Source organism: Rhea pennata, chromosome 3 (assembly GCF_028389875.1).
Source record: "Rhea pennata isolate bPtePen1 chromosome 3, bPtePen1.pri, whole genome shotgun sequence".
Classification (NCBI taxonomy): Eukaryota; Metazoa; Chordata; class Aves; order Rheiformes; family Rheidae; genus Rhea; species Rhea pennata.
In genome coordinates, this window is record NC_084665.1 from 61438530 (window position 1) to 61460453 (window position 21924).

Here is a 21924-nt window from a genome sequence, read left to right on the forward strand (position 1 = left end):
CCAAACTCATAATCATTGAGAGGAGTTTGCTATTTAAAGATTGCTATACCAGAAAATAAGTTTTCAGGATGGATGAAGGAGTTGGAGGTCTGATTCTAATACGATATAAATCAGCCTGAGAGAAGGGCAACTCACAGGGGCTGCAGTGTTTTAAGGGGATATAGGGGCTGCTCCTAGAACAAGAGAAGAATTCAAACAAGCTCTATTTGTAGGTGCTGTCTGGCACAGCTCCTCTCTGAGTGAGATGTTATGTTTATACTGTAATTATGTAAGTGTTGATATCTCTATTAAAAGTGGCTAATGGTTTTAAGTCACTTTTAAATAGTAAAATAAATCAGTCCTTACTGAAAGAGTTGTGTGTTGTGGAGAAAACAAAACAAAACAACAACAAAAAAAAAACATTAAAAACCCTCAGTGTTGTAGTGCAAGAACAAGGAATGTTGTTGCAGGAGTAATGCAGCCCCAAATATACCTGGTGTACAAGTTGAGCAGCTAGCTGTTCCCACCCACCTCCACGAGGAGCACTTACCACAACAAGCATCCCTGGCTCTGCTGTGAGACATACATCTAGCAAAGGAGAAAACGTGCAAGCAGTGACGCAACACTCCTTTTCCTTGCATTGTCCATAAGTTGCCCTTATCCATTGTAATAAAGTGTTACCAATTTTTCACTACAAGGGCTTTGTTAGCAACTCTCAAAACAGGATTTTAACCCGAGGAAAATGGAAATGACTATATTGCTCCTGCATATGTATGTATGGCTTATCTCTCATGAGACACTTAAGAGTATCACCGTGTGCTTTAAGAAGCATTAAGAGGCAGTGTGTTCCCTCTGATGTCTCCTTTGTCCTTTCTCCCACCTAGTTGCTTCCCAGACATTCACTCTTAATAGCTAGTCATTGCTTCCCATTTTGCTTCACTGACTCAGCTTCCTGCTCTCAGAGGGTTTGCCTCTTCCTGCTGCCTGTTGACTTTTGCCTCTGACCTGTAGAAATATTTCCAGTACTGATGAACCTTGTTTTGCCCTTGCCTTATGCAGAGCTGAGCACTGATTAAAGGGCATGATTTGTACCACCTTATCGGGAACCTCTTCCACAGCTGTGGCACACAGTAACTCAGTGCAGGAAAAGCTCTTGCAGGCTATTGGAGCACTAGTCCTCCAGCGTTACAAGAAGTCTTTGGACAGCACGAACAAAAATACTAGATGCTAAAACTCTGCCTCTTGAGGCTGCTCAGTTCACTGCATTATGATTTGGTGGACTGAGCCCTGGGCAATCTTAACTGAGGCCAAGGATGTACTCCGTTCATGAGAAACATGTACATATGCCTCTCCTTTTCCAGCAGGCTCATTCTTTCTTCCCTGTACCAATCTCTGTCCCACTTCAGTTGGTTATAGGCTGTGCCTGCCAGGGGAAAAATGAGAACTGTTTTTTTTTTTTTAATAAAAAAAAAAAAAAAAAAAAAAAAAAAGAAGAAGAAAAAAAAAAGAAAGAAAGAAAAAGCGCACACGAGAAAGTGCACCTTGGCAGGAGAGCAATAATTAGCCAGGCTGGCTCTGCATCTATGTGCAATACACGGGCTAGTACTAAACCTGTCTGTAGCACGGGGAAACACAGGAGATACTCACGGTCACCAGATGCACACCCTTCCCCAGGGTGCAGCGACACCTTAATTGGCCCTGTGCAGAACAAGTTAAGGCTTTCCACAGTGTATTTGTTCTGCTCCAAGCCTTGCAAAAGTGGCTGTACTGCTGCTAGACATCTGGTGGCTGTGTGGACAGAGAGAGAGAGAGAGAGAAAGAAAAAAAAAGAGTGAGCAAGTGAGGGAGTGTGTGTGTGTGTGTGCATGTGTGCACAGTGCTGCTTCTGACACAGTTAGTAAACAGTCCTGGTAATCTGCCCCAGGATAGCTAAGCATTTTCTCCTGTGCAACTTGAGCCGTTACTAGATGGAACCCAATAGCCAGCACTAAGTAAGGGGTGAAGACCAGATGATGATAGAAAAAATATATATATTAACTAACTCCATTCAACATGCATAGATCTGCCTCTTTAAGTTGCTTAAGAGTAGTCCCTCACATTGCTTAAGGGCAGCCATTTTATAATGACTTCTCTGTACTATGTTACATCCTGGCCTACCCAGGACTACTTCTTTTATCAAGGCATTAGAGAAGATTTCTAGGACTGAATGAAACTTATCCTTGCTTCTCGGAGGCATTTTAAGGCTCACAGAGCATCCCTGCTTTTATTCTGGCAAGCTATGAACTTTATGAATCAGTGTTTTCATGTGGAAATGATCTGCTCCAGTACTGGTCCTTCCATGTAGATTGCAATAAATCTCCTGGACCAGATGTTTACCTCAATTGTCTCGAAGGACTGAAGAGAGAAAATATTCAGAGAATCCTATCCAAGATAGGACAGGCTACTCTGTAAAAAGAGCACAGGAAAGAAGCCATTGCATCCTTTTATGAAGGCACATGAAGCAATTGCAGGAATGACCAAGCAGTAATTCTCCCACTGCATCAGGATCGCTTATAACAGAAACTAATGATCAGTGGAGCAACTGAAAAAGCAGCAGGGAATGAAGCACGGATACAGGAAGGGCAAGGACACGGAAAAGGAAGGGGTGATAGCAGAGTAAGGAACAGAAAATGAAACTGGTGACTAGGGTAGCAAGAAAGGCGATCTGAACAGCTAATGAAGTAGAGATAATGAAAAACAGCGGCAAACACGAGGTGAACGATGAGGGGCTGGCTGCCTGACAGAAGTAGGGCTGTTGGTTTTGGCTTGTGATTGAAAGTTATAATCAAACAGAGGGGAAGTCGAGAGCACTGGTGTCACCCCGCAGCCTCCCCGCCGCCCCCCCTCCAGTGTGAACACATGACACTGTAATCCTCGCACCCTCGGAGCTGGCTCCCCACCAAATCCCCGTTCTGCTGAGTTTATCCAAACTCATCTGCATGCAGCCCCCCACCCACCTGTGCTTTACCAATGCTGAGATTAATGAAGCCATGCTCGGTGTCCCCCACCCTGCCCAGCTCACTGGTGCTACTGGGATGTGAGTAAGCCTCGAATACTGGCTAGGACAAAAGTGAGACAGTGTCCTAGGAACAGAGTGTAGACTACAGGAAAAAATAGTTCCTTATTTCTCACAAAAAACACACTCTTCCCCCCCCCCCACTCATCCAGAGGAGAAAAGGATAATCAGCTTAAAAAATAAGTTTAGCTAAAATTCAAGCAGTTTTTGATGTGTAGGCACAAGGAGCCCGAGGCTAGTCTAGTAGACTTAAAAATAAATAAATAAATAAATAAATAAATAAATAAATAAATAAATAAATAAATACTGGAGGCCATGACCAATCCCAGACTACCACAGGTATTTCAGTGGCCTTTGCATTGTAATTCTGATAAAACTCTGCATGGGCACAATGTAATCTAAATATTCTGCACTCCAGGATCAGAATAAATGATCCATAATTCACCTTAGCTCCCACGATGATTTGTATGTTAACAGTGGACATGGCTCAGGCTTAGAAATACCAGCAATTCTTTAAAAGGCAATGCAAAATCTTATTTTAGTGAAGAAGAGTTCCATACTTAAATAAACAGGTCAAACTGTCAAAAATCAAATACTTACTAGCAAGAATGAAAGCCTATTTATGTTTACTTGTACATACACACAGCCCAGGGGTTTCACCGGTGTATCAGGTATAATTTAAATAGTCAAAAGAGTTGTCCAAAAAACATTGAACTATGGTACTTCCTCAGTTCTCTTTTCTGGCCTGTTCTCCTCCTTCACGCTCCATGCTATTTAGTCAGCTACCTCTTTACAGCAGAACTGCCAGAGATAACACCTCTCTCCATAGCGGTATCATGTCCTCCTTTCCTTTCAAGGAAATTGTATGTCATTTACTTTGCATTCACCGTATAGATTCAAATAAATTATGGGGCTGTGGAATAGCTTGACCGCCCCCTAGTCCTCCATTTTGCTTTATGTTACTATTTCAGCTTTTCTTTCAGCCTCTTACATAGGCTAATCCTTTTCCAGTTTATGGTCAGCGTGGTACTGAAGAACACCATTAAGTACTCTGACTTAAACTAGCTCTATTCATTGTTCCTTCAAACCGTTTGGTCAAAGTCAGCATGTGATAAAACTGCTGAGAGGGAAAGGAATACCTGATATTTATTGCCCAATGCCATTTTTACAAGCTTTTTCAAATTTACAGCATGCATAGTTAATAAAAGAAAAAAACTCTGTCTTTCTGGTAAAACTAGGATGCTCTTTCTTGACGTGACTTACTCTACTGCCACTTGCTCCCTTTACTTTTTGGTCCGAAACCCCTCCTACATCTGAAAAGTCATGGGCAGGGCTTTCTAAAAGATCAGGAGATGTAAATACTTCACAAGATCTCTTTATAATACGAAATGAGAGAAACAGGCCTAACTTGAATTTAAAAGCACCATATATGTTTTACTGGAAACAGGTAAAATGGAAAAAATGTTGATATGATCCTAGAAGAGAGAAACTGTGTAAGAGTTTGGCTTGCTTTGAGATGGTGACTGAACACATGGCATTTTCCTATGTGGGATTTTATCTAGCATGCAACTAGGGGCCTATTACTAAAGGCACTAGCTAGAAAATCCACATCATAAGGAAGATGCAGCACATAAATCCTGAGCCTAGGAAATGTTTCCATGGAACTTGCATATGAGAACTGCGGTTTTCAGTTATATTCAAGATTTGGAGGAAATACTAGCTCCCTAGTCACAGAAATATAAGGCTCCTTTTCCCAGTAGTTGTGGTGCTGGCTGCTAGATAGCTGTTGTTTTCCACTGTGCTGCTGACACAGATCAGTGCTGCCACACACTGTGTTTAAAGTGATTTTTAAAGAGCTGCTGTCATCTTTCTGTAGAACTGGGAAAAAAAAAAAAGAAAAAAGAAAGGTTGGTAATATATTAATTTATCCAAGATCAAATAAGAGTTAAAGAATAGCAACTGAGACTTTTTCCCCTTGTGTTCTCCAAAGTAAGTTACCTTTTATTGGAAAGCCGTGATCTCATTTGTTCTTTAGTATGAATTCATGTTTCCAAAGGTAAGCACTTAGTTTCTAAAAATCTATTTATGCCATGATTTGATTGTTTTAAAGTAGTATTGTCCAGACAGACTACTCTTTTTTCCCCTTTTTGTTCAAATACCTGAACAAATCAGAATTTCTTACAGACAAGTTGTTTCCAATAGTTCCTTCTGTTCACAAAAAAAAACTTTAGTTTTTCTTCAGCTTTGTGTTATATGTGCAAGAGCAAAAGAGAGTTGAAAAGTGAGACTATTTAAGAAATATAAGTCTCCATTACTTTTAAATACATGTTTCTGTGAACACAAGGAGCATGTGCTAAGGTAACTAGCAAAATCCTATTAGAAAATATTACAACTCTAGACGGCCAACACTGAAAATAGAGAATGTTAACTGAGTTCGTTATCCTCATGGGTATTCAAAAAACTTCTACTAATGCTTACACACTGAAACTCCATAGGAGATACACTCCCCTGAATGTCTGATCACACTGAGCGCAAACTCTAGTACAATGAGCTTTAAATAAATTAACACTAATTATACTTATGTACTGCGCACAGAAACTTAGTTCTCCCAGCCCTCTCCTCCTACTTCTCTCAATTTTACAGGCCTCATTGTAGGACTCATCTGTTCCATATGCTCCTATTTTCTGATGTGGAGTCTGTATTAATCAATGGGACAAAAAAACTGAAGTGTCTGTTAACTGAGTGTTAACAGAATTCATTTACAAATGAATCATACTACAAGGGGTCAGAAGCAAATAAGATGTCAGACGTGCTGAAAGAGACAAAGTGTTAGGCCAATACACCAAAGTCAACCCTAATTTAGTTCTTAAATAAAAATTGAACTATTCTATTGGCTCTTCATACTTGTAAGAAGAGCGATATCCATGGCTGGTCGGAATCCATAAGTTTAATTTTAGGTCGAGATGTTTTAGTTAGCCAGACAAAAAAGGTGAAAACAAGGGTGGAAATTGCAACAATACAGCAGGAAGCACGTTACGATACAGAGGATGAACCTAAAATGTAAATAATTAAAAAGAATAGGAAATGGCCTTGTATCTTTTAGATTAACTGAGTCATAACAAATTTGGAAAAGCTGAGGAGAAAATGCAGAGAGTCAAGTCACAGCAGGATTTCCTATACATCTGTATAATTTTCAAGGTGCAGCACACACTGTGACAGGTGTACACAGTCTGTCAGAAGGTAAGAATAGGCAAAGACTCACCAAAAAAGGTACCAATTTGCACGCTGTGCCTTTGCCTATGTGGATGTTAAGCTGTTCACTTTAAATCTGAAGTTTTCATTTTACAAAGTATTTTGGTTTTCCTATAAGGAGTTCCAGAAAACTAGGCAAGAAAAAGTGGAAAAAATTGTGGCTTCCTAGTGCTTTGAACATGAGAAAGGCATACCTACAACTAATCACAAGCACGTCAGTCTGGAAGTATGAATAAAAATTATATCTGGTTGTCTAGTCACTATTACTGCCTAAATAAACGCTGTCTGACTAATGCTGCTCATCTGCACATAGTTTTGGGATGAAGAAATTTAAGCTTTAAAACAGCTGCTGTTACTGAAAATAGTCTCTTAATAAGCAAAGGCTAGTACCTGTGAGTGGTGTCAATCTCTCTCTCTAGATAAACCACTTTCAATCACCATGCATACAGTTAAAATGTACGTGGAAGAGGTGAGAAATTCCACTGGCCTCTCAACAACACTAGAAACACAATTTTTCATTAGCAGCATTTATAAAAGAGTTAGCACCCTTCCCTAGTATCTCTCAGCCACTTCTGTTACAAGTTGAGCTTGAATTTACAGACCAATCTTCTGCCAATCTGCAGCTACAGACTGCAGCCAGGTAGGCCCATGTTCAGTCTACATCTAGAGCCAGTTGGCTTCCAGTCCAACCCCCTTTACAGCTGAGCCTGCACTGTTTATTCATTTGAGAAGTCTCACCCAAGTAAGGAGCTGTGAGACTGAGCCTACCATCTAAAGTTAGAGATATGTTTTAGTGTCTTGCTGAACTGGGATCTCAGTCTCCTTTATTAATCCACCCCTCTCCCTTCCAAATAATTTGTTAAAGGGCCAAATAAATTTGTTAATATTGATACAGAAATACTAATTAAAATTTTGTTTTCCTACTGTTAGGATCACAGATTCCAGAGACAGGAAACAAGTGGAGCTGATCAGGCAAGATAGTCAACAGGAGCAGAAATTCGAAAATATTGTCAGTGTCTTAAGCAAACGTCTCTGCATCACTCCTCTTGCACAAATGGCAAGGTCAGACATTCTTTATCAATCTCTAAACACACAGATAAAGCATATTAATATATTACTCATGCATCTTGCTCTTTTCAGGGCTACTTTAAAGGAAAAGTCATGACTTTCTATTGAGAAACAGCGACCTAATTCCAAGAATATTAGATTGTCTCTGTAAGAAAATAACACTTATTTTTTTGCACACACAGGTCATTGCACAGTCAATACAAGTGTAACCAAATAGAATAGAAACAGCTTCTCTCAATTTCACTATGTAAGAGGTGACATTAAAAACTCATAGGTGCTCTCAAAGCAACACTTTTAGCCTTTTAGCCTGCAAATGTTGCAAATACTTCTCTGTGACAAATTCAGCTTTAAATACAAGTTATTCTAATATTAAGTAGAAAATGTGAAAACAATAAAAGGTTTTGCATATTAACAGCAGTTACTAACTCTTTTGAATGTCATGTACAGGAAAAGCTACACTCAGGCATTTCCCCTATTTCTTCCTTACTGAAATCAAAAGTTTCTAGGCAAAGACAGAAAAACAAAATGTTTTCAACATGCCCCTGTGGGCATGCATGTTTCCTGAGGAATCTGTGACCAGTAAGGCTATGTGCAAGTGGCCATAAATCTCCAGGCAGTGGCCTTGCAAGTAATCTTTGATATTTAGATTCAAAGTTTTTAAAAAGCTACTATTGCTTCTAGTAGCATGATATTGGATGCACACAAACACACAGTAGAAACAAACAGACTAAAAATATCATCAAAGCGTTTTTGTACAGAGGTCCCAGTTTTTGCAAAGACGACTCAACAGCACATCAAAAGCCAAGTAACGCTACAGAAACACTCACCCACTCTACCCCCTGAAGCCCAGGATACGGGGTGCACACATCTCTGTCAGGCAGCTAGCACTCTAAGCTCAAGGCAGCTCTCCAGCTCTGCTAAACTCTCTTTTGCAGCACCCCTGCTGAGCCTCTTCTGTGTCTTTCTGATGCACCTCCAGATTGATGCACAATGCCACCTGCTAGTCAGCATGTGGGACTCTTTTTCAGTAAGGCAGTTATCCAGATCCTGTAAACATCCACTACCAGGGACCTAGGAGTGAGAGTCATTATAATACACAGCATGTTTCAGAGGTAAGCAGAAGGGTCAGGAAGGGAAGGGGTTGGAGATGTGAACCAAAAAAATTAATGAGTCAGAACATAGAAGCACTCCGAAATCACAGCTTCCCATAGACAGCGTTGCTTTTGCAGGTAAAACAATAGCTAAATTTTCTTTCGCTATCAGTAGATAGCAAAAATAAAAATATAGTATGAAGTATAAATGCACTGCTGACATTATCTTCAACCCAATTTATAACACAGGTAAGTTAATAGGTACCAAAGTATATTCATTAGTTGAATGCTATCATCTTACCTTGGAGGCTGGTCCTCTAATAGATAAGTGCTACAGTTTTGTTTGAACTGCATTTCACATAGTTCTGTGGTGAGCAAACACTGAGGATTCCTCCCTTTCTGGTGGACAGAGTAGAAGGATCCCCTCCTCCCCCCCCCAGCAAAGACTGGATTTGGAAAAGCAGCTGCAAGAGGAGACAAACAGGGAAGGAGCTCTGTTGCTGACAGAGATATTCCATCCTCCAGAATACTCCCCCTACTCCCTGTGTGCAGAATAGTAGAGAGGGCCCAATGACTGGTTGCTTCTCTCAGCTGGAGGCAGTAGGGACATCAGAAGGTCCCTACTCAGAAGGTGATGTAAAATATATGTGGCTGCTTAGAGGCAGAAAAAGTGATGAAGAACCAAAGATGGGAGTGTTAGGAAGAGCAAAGAAGCTAATATGAGGTCTGATCTAGTTTTGATACTGATATCAGTATCAAAAAAGAGCACTAAAGAAAAGTCCACTGAGAACAGAAGATGAAATGAAGAAACACTAAGGAGTAAAAAGGGTATGTGGCCTGGGTGCTCCCTTCACAGAGAAGGGAATGCTTTTACTTGAGGGACTCCTCAAATGACTATGGGAAGTAATTAGTTTCTATAGTACTCATAAGTAAATGTTCCACAGCAAAAGACAGCTCAGCTGCAAATGTCAGCTAAACAATGAGCTTCCAGTATCAACATTCTCCATTAAAAATGGATTTTTGTGCATTGACTTACAGTGGGCTTGGTTAGATGAAGAAATATTGTCTGCAATAAGGCAAAGAAAACTTTTGCATACCCCCCTAACACACCAGGCAAGGTTTCTATCTGAGCCCTCACTTTGGAAATGTTTTTGTTCAAAGGAAGACTGTAAATTGTCTTGCTTTTTCACCACTCTTCTCCTTCAGCAGTTTTCTGACTGTTGCTTTGTCACTCTTACATGTTTCTAAGGTAGTTGACTTGCTGCTTTTTCAGTAATCATGACATCACACACTAAAAATGCACCTCTCCAGAATGTGAATGTATTAGTGGAGGATGCTTTCTCTGAAAAGGTTCATGGCTACTCACAAAAGGTAAAAGGGGCTCACTAGAAGAGTCACCTGTGCCTCACCTATGGAAGTAGTGCTTTGTCATATACGCTGCTAAAGGTTTGAAGAGTTCCACTTTTATCTGAGTTTTCCTCTTAAGTCGTTTCTTCAAATGGATTCTAGGTGCTGAAAACAAATTATCCTAGGTGTACCAGTGCTTTCTCTAGTATTTTGTTCAACAATTTGGACATTGAGCTTTTATAATAATCCTAACAGCTGCATTTTTGTTATTTCCTGTGAAAAGCGCTAATGGTGAAAACTACTAATGACAGGTACAAGCGAATTACAAGTACAGGCAATAAAAAGTGACATACCAGTGTCCTCCAAGTGACAGTTCACTCTCATGATGTATTTGTAAAGTTTAAGGAGGACTCTAAAGAAACACTCCTCAAAGGCAAAAGACTCAAAAAAAGAGATTATTTTGTTCATTAAACACTTAAGTGAATAATGCAGGGCAACCTTTTAAAATCCTCTGTGACATAACTTAGGCAACTCTGTCCACAGCAAAATAACCTTTTTCTGTTTGAAATAGAGAACAGTTATCCATACTCTGTGTTTCTTACACCCTCTAAAAGCCCTCAGATTTGAGCTATGTGCTTATTTTTTTCATCCAGGTCGCTTTTCTGGGTCATTTCTTTTAGGCTGCCCACCACTGTTTACCTCATCTTACAAATTGCATCTCACCTTATAAACTGCATTCAAGATAAAGATCCAGAAAAAACGCCCTTTGTAAACATCAACTTCACTTGCCCTGCTAGATCTTTTCAAAATGCCATCTGTTTTAAAAAGTCATCATCGTTTATAGAATTATCTTTTTAGTTAGTGTTACGAGCTATAAAATAACAAAAAGGGAGGTGCAGGAAATGTGGAAAACGTGTTTGCTTTTCAGTTCTTTTGCAACAAGCCCCATGGGGGCAGGGACTGTTCAATTCCACCCAGCAGGGCACGGCCTTGGCACTAGTTTTTCTACTAAAAATCACAGCAAGTTTTCTGTCGTTGGAGTATGCACCTGCCTCATCCACCTATTCCCTGCGGCTGAACTCTGGAAAAAACAGCGCTTCATCCTATACAGCATTCACAGGAAATTATGACGCAAAATCTGCAATGTTAAAGAAAGAAGGGCATTTTCATGTATACTGGAATGTACATTTAACTCAAAACGCTTTTATACGCTACTGCAGGTGGGCCCAAGCTTTCTAGGCACGCTCGAAACGCCGCGTGAACTCGAGAGAAAAGCCACGCCGCGCAAGGCACTCGCACCGCCTGATTTCACACGCGTGAACCACGCCGCCACCCCGGCGGGGCAGGCCCGGGCGCCGCGGGAAGCGCCAAGCACCACAGGAAACGCGGCAGTTTCCCATTTTGCGGGGTGGGGAGATGGCGGCCCGGCGGGCGCGGCCGGGCGCCCACAGCGCCCCGCGAGGCGCGGCCGTTACGGAGCGGCCGTTACTGGGCGGCCGCGGCCCCTCCTTCTCGCGGGGCACCGCGAGCGGGCAGGCGGCGCCCGGCGGCTGGTACCTGCGCCGGGGGAGGAGGCGGAAAGAGGAGGAGCGGCCGCCGCCGGCGAGCCGGAGGAACAAAGTCAACTCTCGAAAGTTTCGCAGGGCCCGTGGCGGGGAAGAGAAAGGGAAGGAGGAGCCGGGGAGGGCGCTCCCGCCCCGCGGGGGGCTCCCAGGGAGGAGGGAAGTGCGGAAAGCCAGCGCGCTCGGCCGCCCTCGGGAGCTGGGGCAGACGAGCCCTCGGGGGCCGCTCGCCCCGGCGCCTCGCTGGCGCTGCCGCCGCCGTAGGGCCGTAGCCGCGCCCTGGGGGGCGGCGAGAAGCGGCAGCCGCAGGCTCCCCGCTCCGGGGTCCCGCCGAGGCGGCCGGCTCCCGGGGGCAGCGCCGCCGTGCCCCTTCGCCGCTCTGCCTGCTGCGGGGGGCTGGCGGCGGCCCCTCGAGCGGCCGCGCTGCCTCCGCCGCCGGGGCGGGCAGCGGCCCCCGTGTCGTTGGCGTCGGGAGAGCACGGCTGGCCCGCGGCGGGGCTCGCGGGACACGTCCCCCCCGGGCCGCAGCGCCCGCGCCTTGCCGCCTGCGGGCGGCGGCCCCCATGGCTCTGAGCAAAGGGCTGCGGCTGCTCTGGAAGCAGGAGCCGGGCCCCAGCGCGCTGCTGGAGGCGCGCGGCCGCCGGGACTGCCTGCTGCTGGAGGCCGGCACCGTGGCGGCGCTCAGTAAGTGCCTTCGCGCCGGGCCTGGGCGGGGGTCGTAGGGAGGGGCTGGGGTGTCTAGGTTGTGCGTGGGGTGGCGGCGGGACACGTAGGGTGTGGAGGGAGTGAGTGGGGTGCCTGTGGGAAGCACATCTGTGGGACGTGTGAGGCATCTGTGGGGTGAGTGTGTCGGGGACGTTTTGCATCTGTGGGACACGAGTGGCGTCTGTGGGACCTATGTTGCATCGGTGGGGTGTGCATGTAGTGTCTCTGGGACATTGCGTGTGTGGGGTGTGCGTGTGGCGTCTGTGGGATGCATGGGGTGTAAGTGTGATGTCTGTGGGGTGGGAACACTTGTGGGCAGCTGCTGGGCGCTGGGGCGTGGTGGCCGTGGCCGAGCCCTGGGAGGTTAGACACAGTCTTCCTTGTCCGGCAGAGAGGAGAGGGGGAGAGGGAGTGCGAGGACCTGGTCAGCAGGGCACCGACCCTAGGGCACTCGTCCCCTGTCGCTTTAAACCCGGTGTCCAGCATGGCCTCAGGGCTGCCCGCTGGCTGAAGCTGTGGCGTGGCCCCTGTGCTCGGCCTTGGCTGGCATCTCAGCCGGCATCTCTTCCCTGTGCTGGTTCTGCCCGTCACCGTTTTTTCTCTGCTCTGGATGCCCTTAGCCCTCTTGCCAGGAGCCGAGTTGGGAGAAACAGGAGAGGCCACCTGCGTACCTTTGTGGCCGGGGTGGCTTGGTGCAGAGCCTTTTAATGTACAAGTCTTGTACAAGCCTTATTGCAAAGGAGGCTCCAGATAAAGGGATGGGACCCAGTGCCTCTTGAAGAAACTTCTGTTTAGCTACTTCAGGTCCCAGCCGTCAGCGTAGACATGCAGCTCACAGCAGAGATTGCACTGGACGACTTGCTTGCGACTAATGTCCTGTGGAGAAAATACAACTCCTTGCTGCAGTGCTGTTGCTGCCTTTGTGGTTGTGCTGTGTGTAGTTGTTAACTGAGTGTTTGTTTCCTAATGGAGGAGCTGGGTTCTCACCTGGTACAGTGAAGTCACAAACATACTCAGCGGCAGCTCATCTTGCATTTTGATACTTGCTGCCCATGAATTAATGCAATGCTGGTGTTTGGACAGTCACAGAAAAAACAGGTGGTTGAGAATATAAGGTACAATAAGCATTGCAGGGGAACATGTTGTGCTTTTACTGTGTTATTAAGTTGTTTTGCATGTAATAAAGGTCCTGTTCTTGCAATCATGCTGTGGTTTACAGTGCTACAGGAGTCTATTCTAGCAGCTCAAAGAAAATGGGGAAGATTTAAACTGTAAACCCTTTGTAGTAAGAACTGTGTGTATTTTGTGCTTTGTACAATGCCAGTGACAGTGTCAGCACTGAATCTGGGCCCACAGAGAAGAGGGACCGGGGAGTGAAGAAGCTGAATTGCATCTTCCATGATACACTGTAGCAAGCCATCCAGATTAAAATGCTTCATTTTCACGTTAGGGGTTTTATGGGTGAAGAAAGCCAGTAAGTCTACAAGTGGCAGATGATTTTCATGAAAATAGTCCTGATAGTGGAAAAATTCTGACTGCTGCTGATAAAGAGCTGTTACTGTCATACTCTGTTTTCTTTTTTGAATTTTGTTTTAATTTTAGATTGCATAATACTTTGTGGCTTTTGTTTCTTGTTGAATTCATTGGTAACACTAGACCTTAACGTACAAGGAAAAAGTGTAATATTTTTTCTAGATTTTTTTTCCTAGTTTTTAATAAAGTGATGTGCAAATTCTACAAAGTCTGGCAGTACTGTCATTTTAGTCACTTTCACAGATCCGAAAGCCTGTTGGCATTAAGCTCTCCATTGGCATCAATAGGTTTTGATCAGGCTTGGATTTTCATCGCAATAACAAAAAGCAGCTCTAGTAGGTAAAGCAAGTGTGCATAAATAAAACTGAGAGACCAGTGCTCGTCTAGTGACCGAGCCATTTGTATTACCAATAGTTGGTAAGATTTTTTTGCAATTAACTAATTACAGTAGCTTTGTCTCCCCCAGTGTTGCTGTCCCTCGTTTTGAATTGCTATAACTAAAACAGAAAATTTATGTAGACTCTTTTAAAATGTGTATTTTCTGCAAATATTTTTGATCAGTGATCTGTGTAGTGGCATGTTTCCCATGCCTTTGGAAGTCAGATGTCACTTCTTGAGAAAGTTGTAATCATTCATGCAGTGGCATGCAGCCTACTCTGTGTTAATAGCTTTACCATTTTACTTAACTTGATTTCTCTTTCCCTGCCTGGTTTAGTTCCTGTATTCTAGGAAAAGCTAGTTTAATCCAGTTGAGTCTGTTTAGTTGGTTTCTTCTGTTATTTATGAAGCAAAGGACCAGAAAAGGAGGGGAAAAAACAACAATAGGCACTGTGATGGTAAATTTACAAGAATTATGAAGAAACTCCACAGCCAGGATGATACCAGAAACAGCGTTAATTAACTTTGTTTTGTTTTACTAGACTTCAGGTTTTTACTGACTGTAACAAATTTCAGTGGAAGGTTAACACTTTGTGTGTGTGTGTGTTTCAAAAATACTAGCTTTAGGATTATATTATTTTTGGCCTGATTCTCCATCTCTAAAATACTGTCTTAAAAATTGCATACCTGTGCCTTATGCAAACTTCCACGCTCTATATAAAAGCAAATACATATACCGGAGCACTTGGGTTGTACAACAGTTCATACAGTTCAGCAACAGCAACCTCGTGTGAGTAAAACTGTAGAAAGGAATAATCAAAGCTGAACAAGGAAGGACTGAAAATAAATTTATTCTTTGATCATTATTATCTTTCCATAATTACCACACATCACTTTGCTCTTGAACAGGTATATGACATCTGGTTTTTTTGTTGTTTTTTTTTCTTTTGAAACTTCAGTCGCTTCTGTAATATTTTTGTACCAGAAGAGACTTAAATGTTTTCAGTTGAGTTACTTCCTTCTTATTAGCTAGTTCAAGTGGCAGAATGGAGTGAGAACCATCCTAGAAGAAGAAATACTGCAAGTAATTTGAAAAACATAAACTTGTATGAGCACAGTTTCTACACAGGTCATAGACCTCTGGCAAACCCATAATTAATAAAATCTTTTCAAATATGTAAAACCAAAAAATTGGTATTATGTTAGAAGACTGCATCCTTTTTTTCCTGCCTCAAGAGGACATAAAAATCATGATAATTTTAGTTGTAAATTAGTTACAGTTCAGAATTTCAGCTTCCAGTAATTTTATACTTGAAAAATAGCTGCATATTCGATATCTCAGTACTGAGAAGATATTTTAGAGATCTTTAATTGTCCAGGAATTCAGCAGCTTATAAAATAAGGGCACTCAGACTATAAACTTTAACCTAAGAAGCTCTTAAAAGAATCGAAGAAACAAAAAGCACAGGGAAGTCTTGCTACTTAACTTTTCTGTATAGTGTAGTAAGAGTAGTCACACAATCTTCTGTACTATAACAAATTAAAAGGTATTTTTAAAAATTGAGTTTTCTTCTTCTCATGATGTCACTGTAGGGGGAAAGGTAAAACTTACTGTTTAGAATTTAAGAGTTTATTTTGTAAGAGGCCCTTTTTGCCATTAGCAACCCTAAAGTTTTAGGTCTGCCCAGAAGGATGGACGAGAGCCTGAAACAATCCTTCCAGGGATTCTCTGGACTAGCACATTGCTAGCTAGCTTCTGCTGGGAGAGAAACTTACAGTAATGAAGGATAAGGAAAAATTATTATTGATTTAAAAGGTTTTGCTTGCACAGTAGTGAATATAGATATAAATGTAGTTCCTACTTCTAGCATATTACAGTTTTAACATTTTATAGATGAAATGAACTGCATGCTGAGGCTCTAGTGCTAAAAAAATGTTAATTATAGTAGGTAATCTCAGTGAACAGTCAACTGGAGTGTTTTTAAAGAAATTCAGCACCGTATGTGTGTTTTTGCAAGGACAGAGCTAAAGGGCACACAATTCTTTATTGTAAGCATTTTGATTCTGGAGTTAGCATTACTGAAGGTTTGCACAACACCTATCACAGTGGATCCTAAACTACTGTGGTCTTTTGAAAGTACTGAGATACAATGATGATACAGTGCAAGTTTTTGCAAATAAGACTGCATGTTTTTTCTCCACGAAGAAGCCTCCCAGATTTGGGAAGTAAGCCTTTACTAAAGAGAAATTTGCATATAGTTAGGTGGTGTACAGTCCACAGGGCAGATCTGTGGCTACTCTGCAGCGTCAGTTGTGGGTAGAGTTTGTGGTGGCCCTGTGATGTGTCTGTACTAATACTCTGAGTGAAATCTGAATATAGCCTTGCAGAGAGAGGGCTATAAAACCAGGATGTGGCACTTAGTACCTAGCGATGTTTTTTGTACAGAATGCGATCTCTGTGCTGTCTGTACCTGCACACTTTACAATTAGTTTTAGTTTTGTATTTATGTGTATAAATATGCCACTGGGTGGGACTATGGAAATCAAACACCAATACTTGTGCAAACTCGTGTATGTGAAATGACTGCCATATTGCGGCTGTATTTCTATGCGCTATTTCTATATACTGTCCAAAACAATGAGCCCTTCAGCATGACTCATTTCATTCTTTCATTGGGGTATTGATTTAGCTAATCTGAGTATTCTATTTGCATTCCTAAAACTTACTGTTCTAAAACTTTCCTAGAACTTCCTTTTTCTGTAGTCTAGTTGTGGTCATTTTTTTTCCGTTTGGGGAACCCTACAAATCTTGTAGTAGAAGTGATCCACTTGGCAGTAACCTTGCTTTGCCCAATTACATTTGTAAGGAGTCTTTGCAAACCATGGATTCTCAGGCTGAAATTCACTGCTATAGGTTATAGGAGCAACAGTGTGTGTTATAATTCTTTTGCTGTTGTTGAAATGCAGATTGGGTACATAGAAGAGGGAAGGTGTCTTGGCATAAATACAGAGTGTAGATTATAAGATTCATATCCTGTCTATGCTAGGAAACCCTTAGTGCTTGTGAGGTGTGTATTTTGCTTGCTGGGTCAAGCTCCACAGGCGAGACTTTTCTTTTGTTATTATGTTCTTGAGATGACTGATTCTGACCACAGGAAAAGGCACTAGAAACCTAGTGTTTTCATTGTTCCATTCTTCTTTTTCTCTTGGGAATGAATATATATTCATATATACACATACAGGTTATATTATATATGAAAACATAATCCCTCACAGGAATCAGAATGTTACCAATATAATAAAGAAATCCACTGACCTGATTTTTCCCAAATAATGCTTCTTTTGTTTTATTGAATTTTCAACCAGAAATGTTGCTCTCTAGAAAATGGGTAAATAAATTATTTAACATTTTGAACAACCAGACATTTTTAACTGTGACTCTGTCCACAGACCTCTTCCCAGCCCTGTATTGCTTGACCTGTGTGGGATTACAGAATACAGCCTGACTTGCATAAAGCCTGTGTAGCTTAGGTTGAATGTGAAAGGGAAGGTTTTAGTGCTGAAGGATAATAAATGCAAATAAAAATAAAACAAAGTGTTTCAGGCCTCTCAGAGGATGACAGAAAAAAAAAGTTGGAGGCAAGTTAATCATCATTCTCACTTGTGATCTTGTGTAAGAAATTTCTGTCTGGTTATGAATTTGCTTTTTCTGGGAGAAATTCATACCCCTTTCCCCAAATGCTAAAAGAAGCACAAATAATGGAAACAAGTTATTGAGGCAACATCATGTCAAGCCTATAGTTCTACAGATATTTTAAAATGCTGAAGAATACATATAAATATATATGTAGTGGTACTTACAACTAAGCAGATGTCTAAATACTTGCAGAACTAGGCTTAAGAACTAGAGGAGAGAGCTCGAATCTGTAATGTCTTTTCTTAAAGGGCTCTTTTCTCTGTTTCACCTGACTGTTGCAGGTGTTACTGTCTCTATCCTTAATGCTGGATTTGGAACTAGGGTATCTTTCAGAGCTTTTGTGAAAGCCGTTACAGAATAAAAACTTTCTCTTTGGAGCCTTTGACAGAAAATCACAGAAGTTGTTTTCATGTTACTGATTGAGTAAGTGCTGCATCTTTGGACCCATCTAGCTGTTAAATGTTGTAGCTAAAGCTTGATTAAAATATTTTTTTAGTTCCAGTTCCCATACTGTTAGACTGTAGACCAAGTTCTTTGAATCTAGCTGCAATAGTTTTATTCAGTATCATGAAAACTACTTCACTGTTCTTCTGTTAAACCTTCTAAAGAGAAACATTTAATTCTGTAATTCCCACCTCTCTTTCTTCCCTTGTCTGTGTGTTACCACCCAGAGGATGATGTTAAGAAACTATGCAACAGTTTTAATTTTCTGTAGTGGGAAGTCAGATGGATTAGTTAAACCAGCACTGAAATTATTCAAAACTCTGATCTGTGCAATGAAGCAGATTAGGGCTGAGCGCATGGTCCATCAGTGTGGCTCAGCTTGTGGGTACAGCAGCCCCCAGCAGAAAGGCGGTACCTTCTTAAAATGCTGCAGATGTTTCCAAAGTTACCAGCTATCTTCTTAGAGGAAAAGGGTCTGTAAAAGAGGGAGCGTGAAGTACAGTATTCCAATTGACTAGACAATCTAGTAAAAGAAAGAAAAATCTGGTGCTTAAAAGGTTATTTTTAGGGCAAATATAATGCATGTAAAGATTAAGAACTTTTCCTCATGTTGCTTGATAACTTCATAATGTTTTACAACTACAACACTTTAGAGTTCTATAGTAGTTTTTCCCTTTAACTCTGTTCTTCATCCAGCATTGGCAGTAGCACATATGTTGGTTTTGTTTGACTGTTTCTAGATACTCTCCTTCTAGTTCTGGCTCTTCTGCACTAGCATCATATGCAAATAGAAAATATTTCCAGAGATGTTTCAGACCAGGTTTGATACCACTTTACCACTTACTCGAGATTTAGTAATACAACTTATCAAGATTTATAAATATTTCTTTTTAGTAGTAAGATATGAAGTTGACTCAGGCCTTCTGCAGTGTCCTTTCAGAATCATGCTTTGCCTGGTCATCCTTTGTATGTGCTTTTCATAGTGGTGGTTGTTGGGGATTCCTTCTCCCTCACTCCCTTCAAAGAAAATAAAAATTGGCTGGGCTATGTCAGAACACAGTGGAGCTTCCCAGTGCTCAGGGGGAATGCAGCCCTGGTGTTACTTGTGCACAGGCTGGGCATGGAGTGAGACATTACTGTGCTGCAGGGTATGAAGAAAGAGTGAGTAATGCCCCTGAATCATGACTTTTTTATAGAGGTTGTGTGGGGCAGAGAATGCCAGCCTGGCCTCTTCTGCGTGAGGCCTGGTCTCTGTCCCACCTGCAGCCAGAGCCTAGTGGGAAATGGTGGAGATGCATCTTAGGAGAGTGATGGGACAAGAGTCTTCCAGGTCCATCAGTAACTATAACATTCATCCACAAAATCTGATTTCTACAGGCTAAAATTTTCTGGCCTCTGCATCTGCACAGACCATAGGCCAGCAGCTATGTCCGTACGGCACATTCCCTCATGCTTTATTCACACATGAGGTCTTCAAAGCATACTGTATCTTCTGAGAATGCATGGAGGTGGTCAAGGAAAGACTGTGTCACTTTGTCACTTTTTTGGTTCCTGGATCTAAATTGCTTCAGGGAACAGAATGGATCACAGAGTAAGTAACAGAATCTTCCATACAATAGACGTTGGCGAGTTGTTAGCCAGCCTGAAAGAGTGGCAACACAGTCCAGGACCCTCTTGGAGTTTGCATTAAGAGCTGACTCCTTCAGGCAGCTCTGCTGAGGCTGATGCTCTGACTGATCCTACTGTGTTGGCAAATGTTCTGTCTGTGTTGGCAAATGTCTGCCCAGAGAGGATGGGTTTTTCTGTACCAGTATCGGCAAACCAAGCTGTTGGCTTGGTGTGTTTTGTGAGTTGTATGCCAGGAGCTGACGAACGTGCATGCAGTGCTGCTTGCTTCACCTGAGAAGCTTTGTTGGCTCCTGTGGGTGCCAGTGTCCACTGCATCTTGCCATTAGCTGCATGAATTTTGTGTTGCTTAATTCCATGCTGATATAAATTCCATTCTTCTGGATCATGCTCTTAATAGTCGTGCTAGAAGCCAACTTCCCAACCCATAATTTTATTTTGTAGAGTATCACTGTACTTTCAGGATGTCTTTTGAATGCTTTCAGGTTGTGCCTAGCCTGCTAGTTTGCAAACCTCCACATCAGTCTGAGATCTGACTTTCTTGCTGTTTCTGACATGCTCTTTTTTCCTACAGGTAGAATGTTTGAAACAAGAATTTTTTTGATTTTTTTTCTTTTTTCTTTTAAAAGAGATGAGTATAAGCTTTTAGGACAGAGAACAAATGAGAGCAAAATATCTGTGTTTTTGCTACTTTCTTTAGTTACTAAAGATGACACAGAAAAAGAAACATTACTTTTTTAACCTCTCTAAATATATATATATATATGTATATATAAATAAAGGAGGCCCAGCAGAGCAGAGGATTTTTTTTTAATGAAAGATTTTTATATTGTATTTAAACAGTTTTTGCTGAAGTTTTCTTTGAAGGGCCAGAGAACTGAGCTTCCAGAGTCTCAGCTCATAAGAGGTGCTGCTACTGAATATTTAAACTGTTACTGCCGAGAGGTTTACATTATCCAGTAAAGATCCCTTTATCCTCTTTCTATTGCGTATGTTTTATTTCACTGGTATGTGTGGTATCAGCATTTTACCAGCTTCTTGTCATCCATTCAGTGTTTCTAGGAAAGCAAAGTAGGTAAGTTGTACAAGTCTGATGTTAAAAAAATATTAGGAAAAAATAGTCTTGTCCTCTTTAATCATGTTAGATACAAGAACTGAGACAAATGTGTTTTTATTTCCTTTGGAGGTTGTCTCTATTAAGGAGTTAAGAAATTATGCAAGTGGAATTATTCTTCCTTTCACTTCAAAATGTCAAAGACACATGAGATTTTTGTTTGTTTTCCATGCTTCTCACTGAGCTGCTTGCTTCTTGAGTTAGTGAAAAGAGGTCTGTTTCTTTGATTTCTGTTTCATCATCCATTGCAGGCAGTTCAATTTGTCCTTTTTATGCCAGAAGGTTTCGACTTTTTTCTAACTGTTGAAGTTTAATAGGAGTGTAAGACTCTAAAGTATTGGCTAACTTCTAGAGGTACCGTGTTTCTTTATCAACTGTTCAAGAAGTAAATGGACTTTTGAGAACCACAGCCTGTTTTCCTCATTCATGAGTCTAAATTTACTCCTCATTTGGAAATATATACAACATGCAGACTTATTAGTTAAGGAAGTAACTTATTTTTACTTTAATGTAGCCAGTGACACGTTTGGGCCATTTTCTGGCGTAATATCTAAATACTCAGTCTGTGGGACTCTATTAACTCCACTAGTCAGTTATTACAGAAATATACTAATCTAACAACATCTGGCCCTTTAATTTTATTCATTTATTTTTAATCAGCAAATTCTTACTTCACTAAAATGCAAGTTTAGTTCGTCTTGAAATCAACTGACATGCTGTCTGTGTGAAATCATGTTATCTTGAATACATATTTCTTTCTGAAATTAGACTATGCAAATCTGGATATGGAAACCATCTTTTCTTGCATGTCAAGAAAATATGTATTATGTTTTAGCTTATGGCCAATTAACTTTTTCTTTGGTTTTTATTTTAGAAGTGTAAAGTTGTATGTGTCAGTTTGTGCCTTTGTATATTCTTATATTGATGTGGCATCTGCTAACATTTGCACAGTACGTTGCTTATGATCATGATGTTGGGAAACCTCGTTAGTGCCTTTCTTTCTTCTAGGGCAGAGGCAATTCACTCCCATAGAGCAGTCCCACTGCTTGGTGACTGTGTTCTTAAAGCAATGT

General features: G+C 41.5%; 1 protein-coding gene across 1 annotated transcript in view; it reads left to right on the forward strand.

Moving 5' to 3' along the window:
* The first annotated feature begins 11917 nt into the window (after positions 1–11917).
* SYNJ2 (synaptojanin 2) overlaps positions 11918–21924 on the forward strand; it is a 69088-nt gene continuing 59081 nt past the window's right edge. Inside the window, exon 1 of the mRNA XM_062572424.1 lies at positions 11918–12038. Coding sequence (XP_062428408.1) covers positions 11918–12038 — 121 coding nt within the window. The remainder of the gene's footprint in view (positions 12039–21924) is intronic.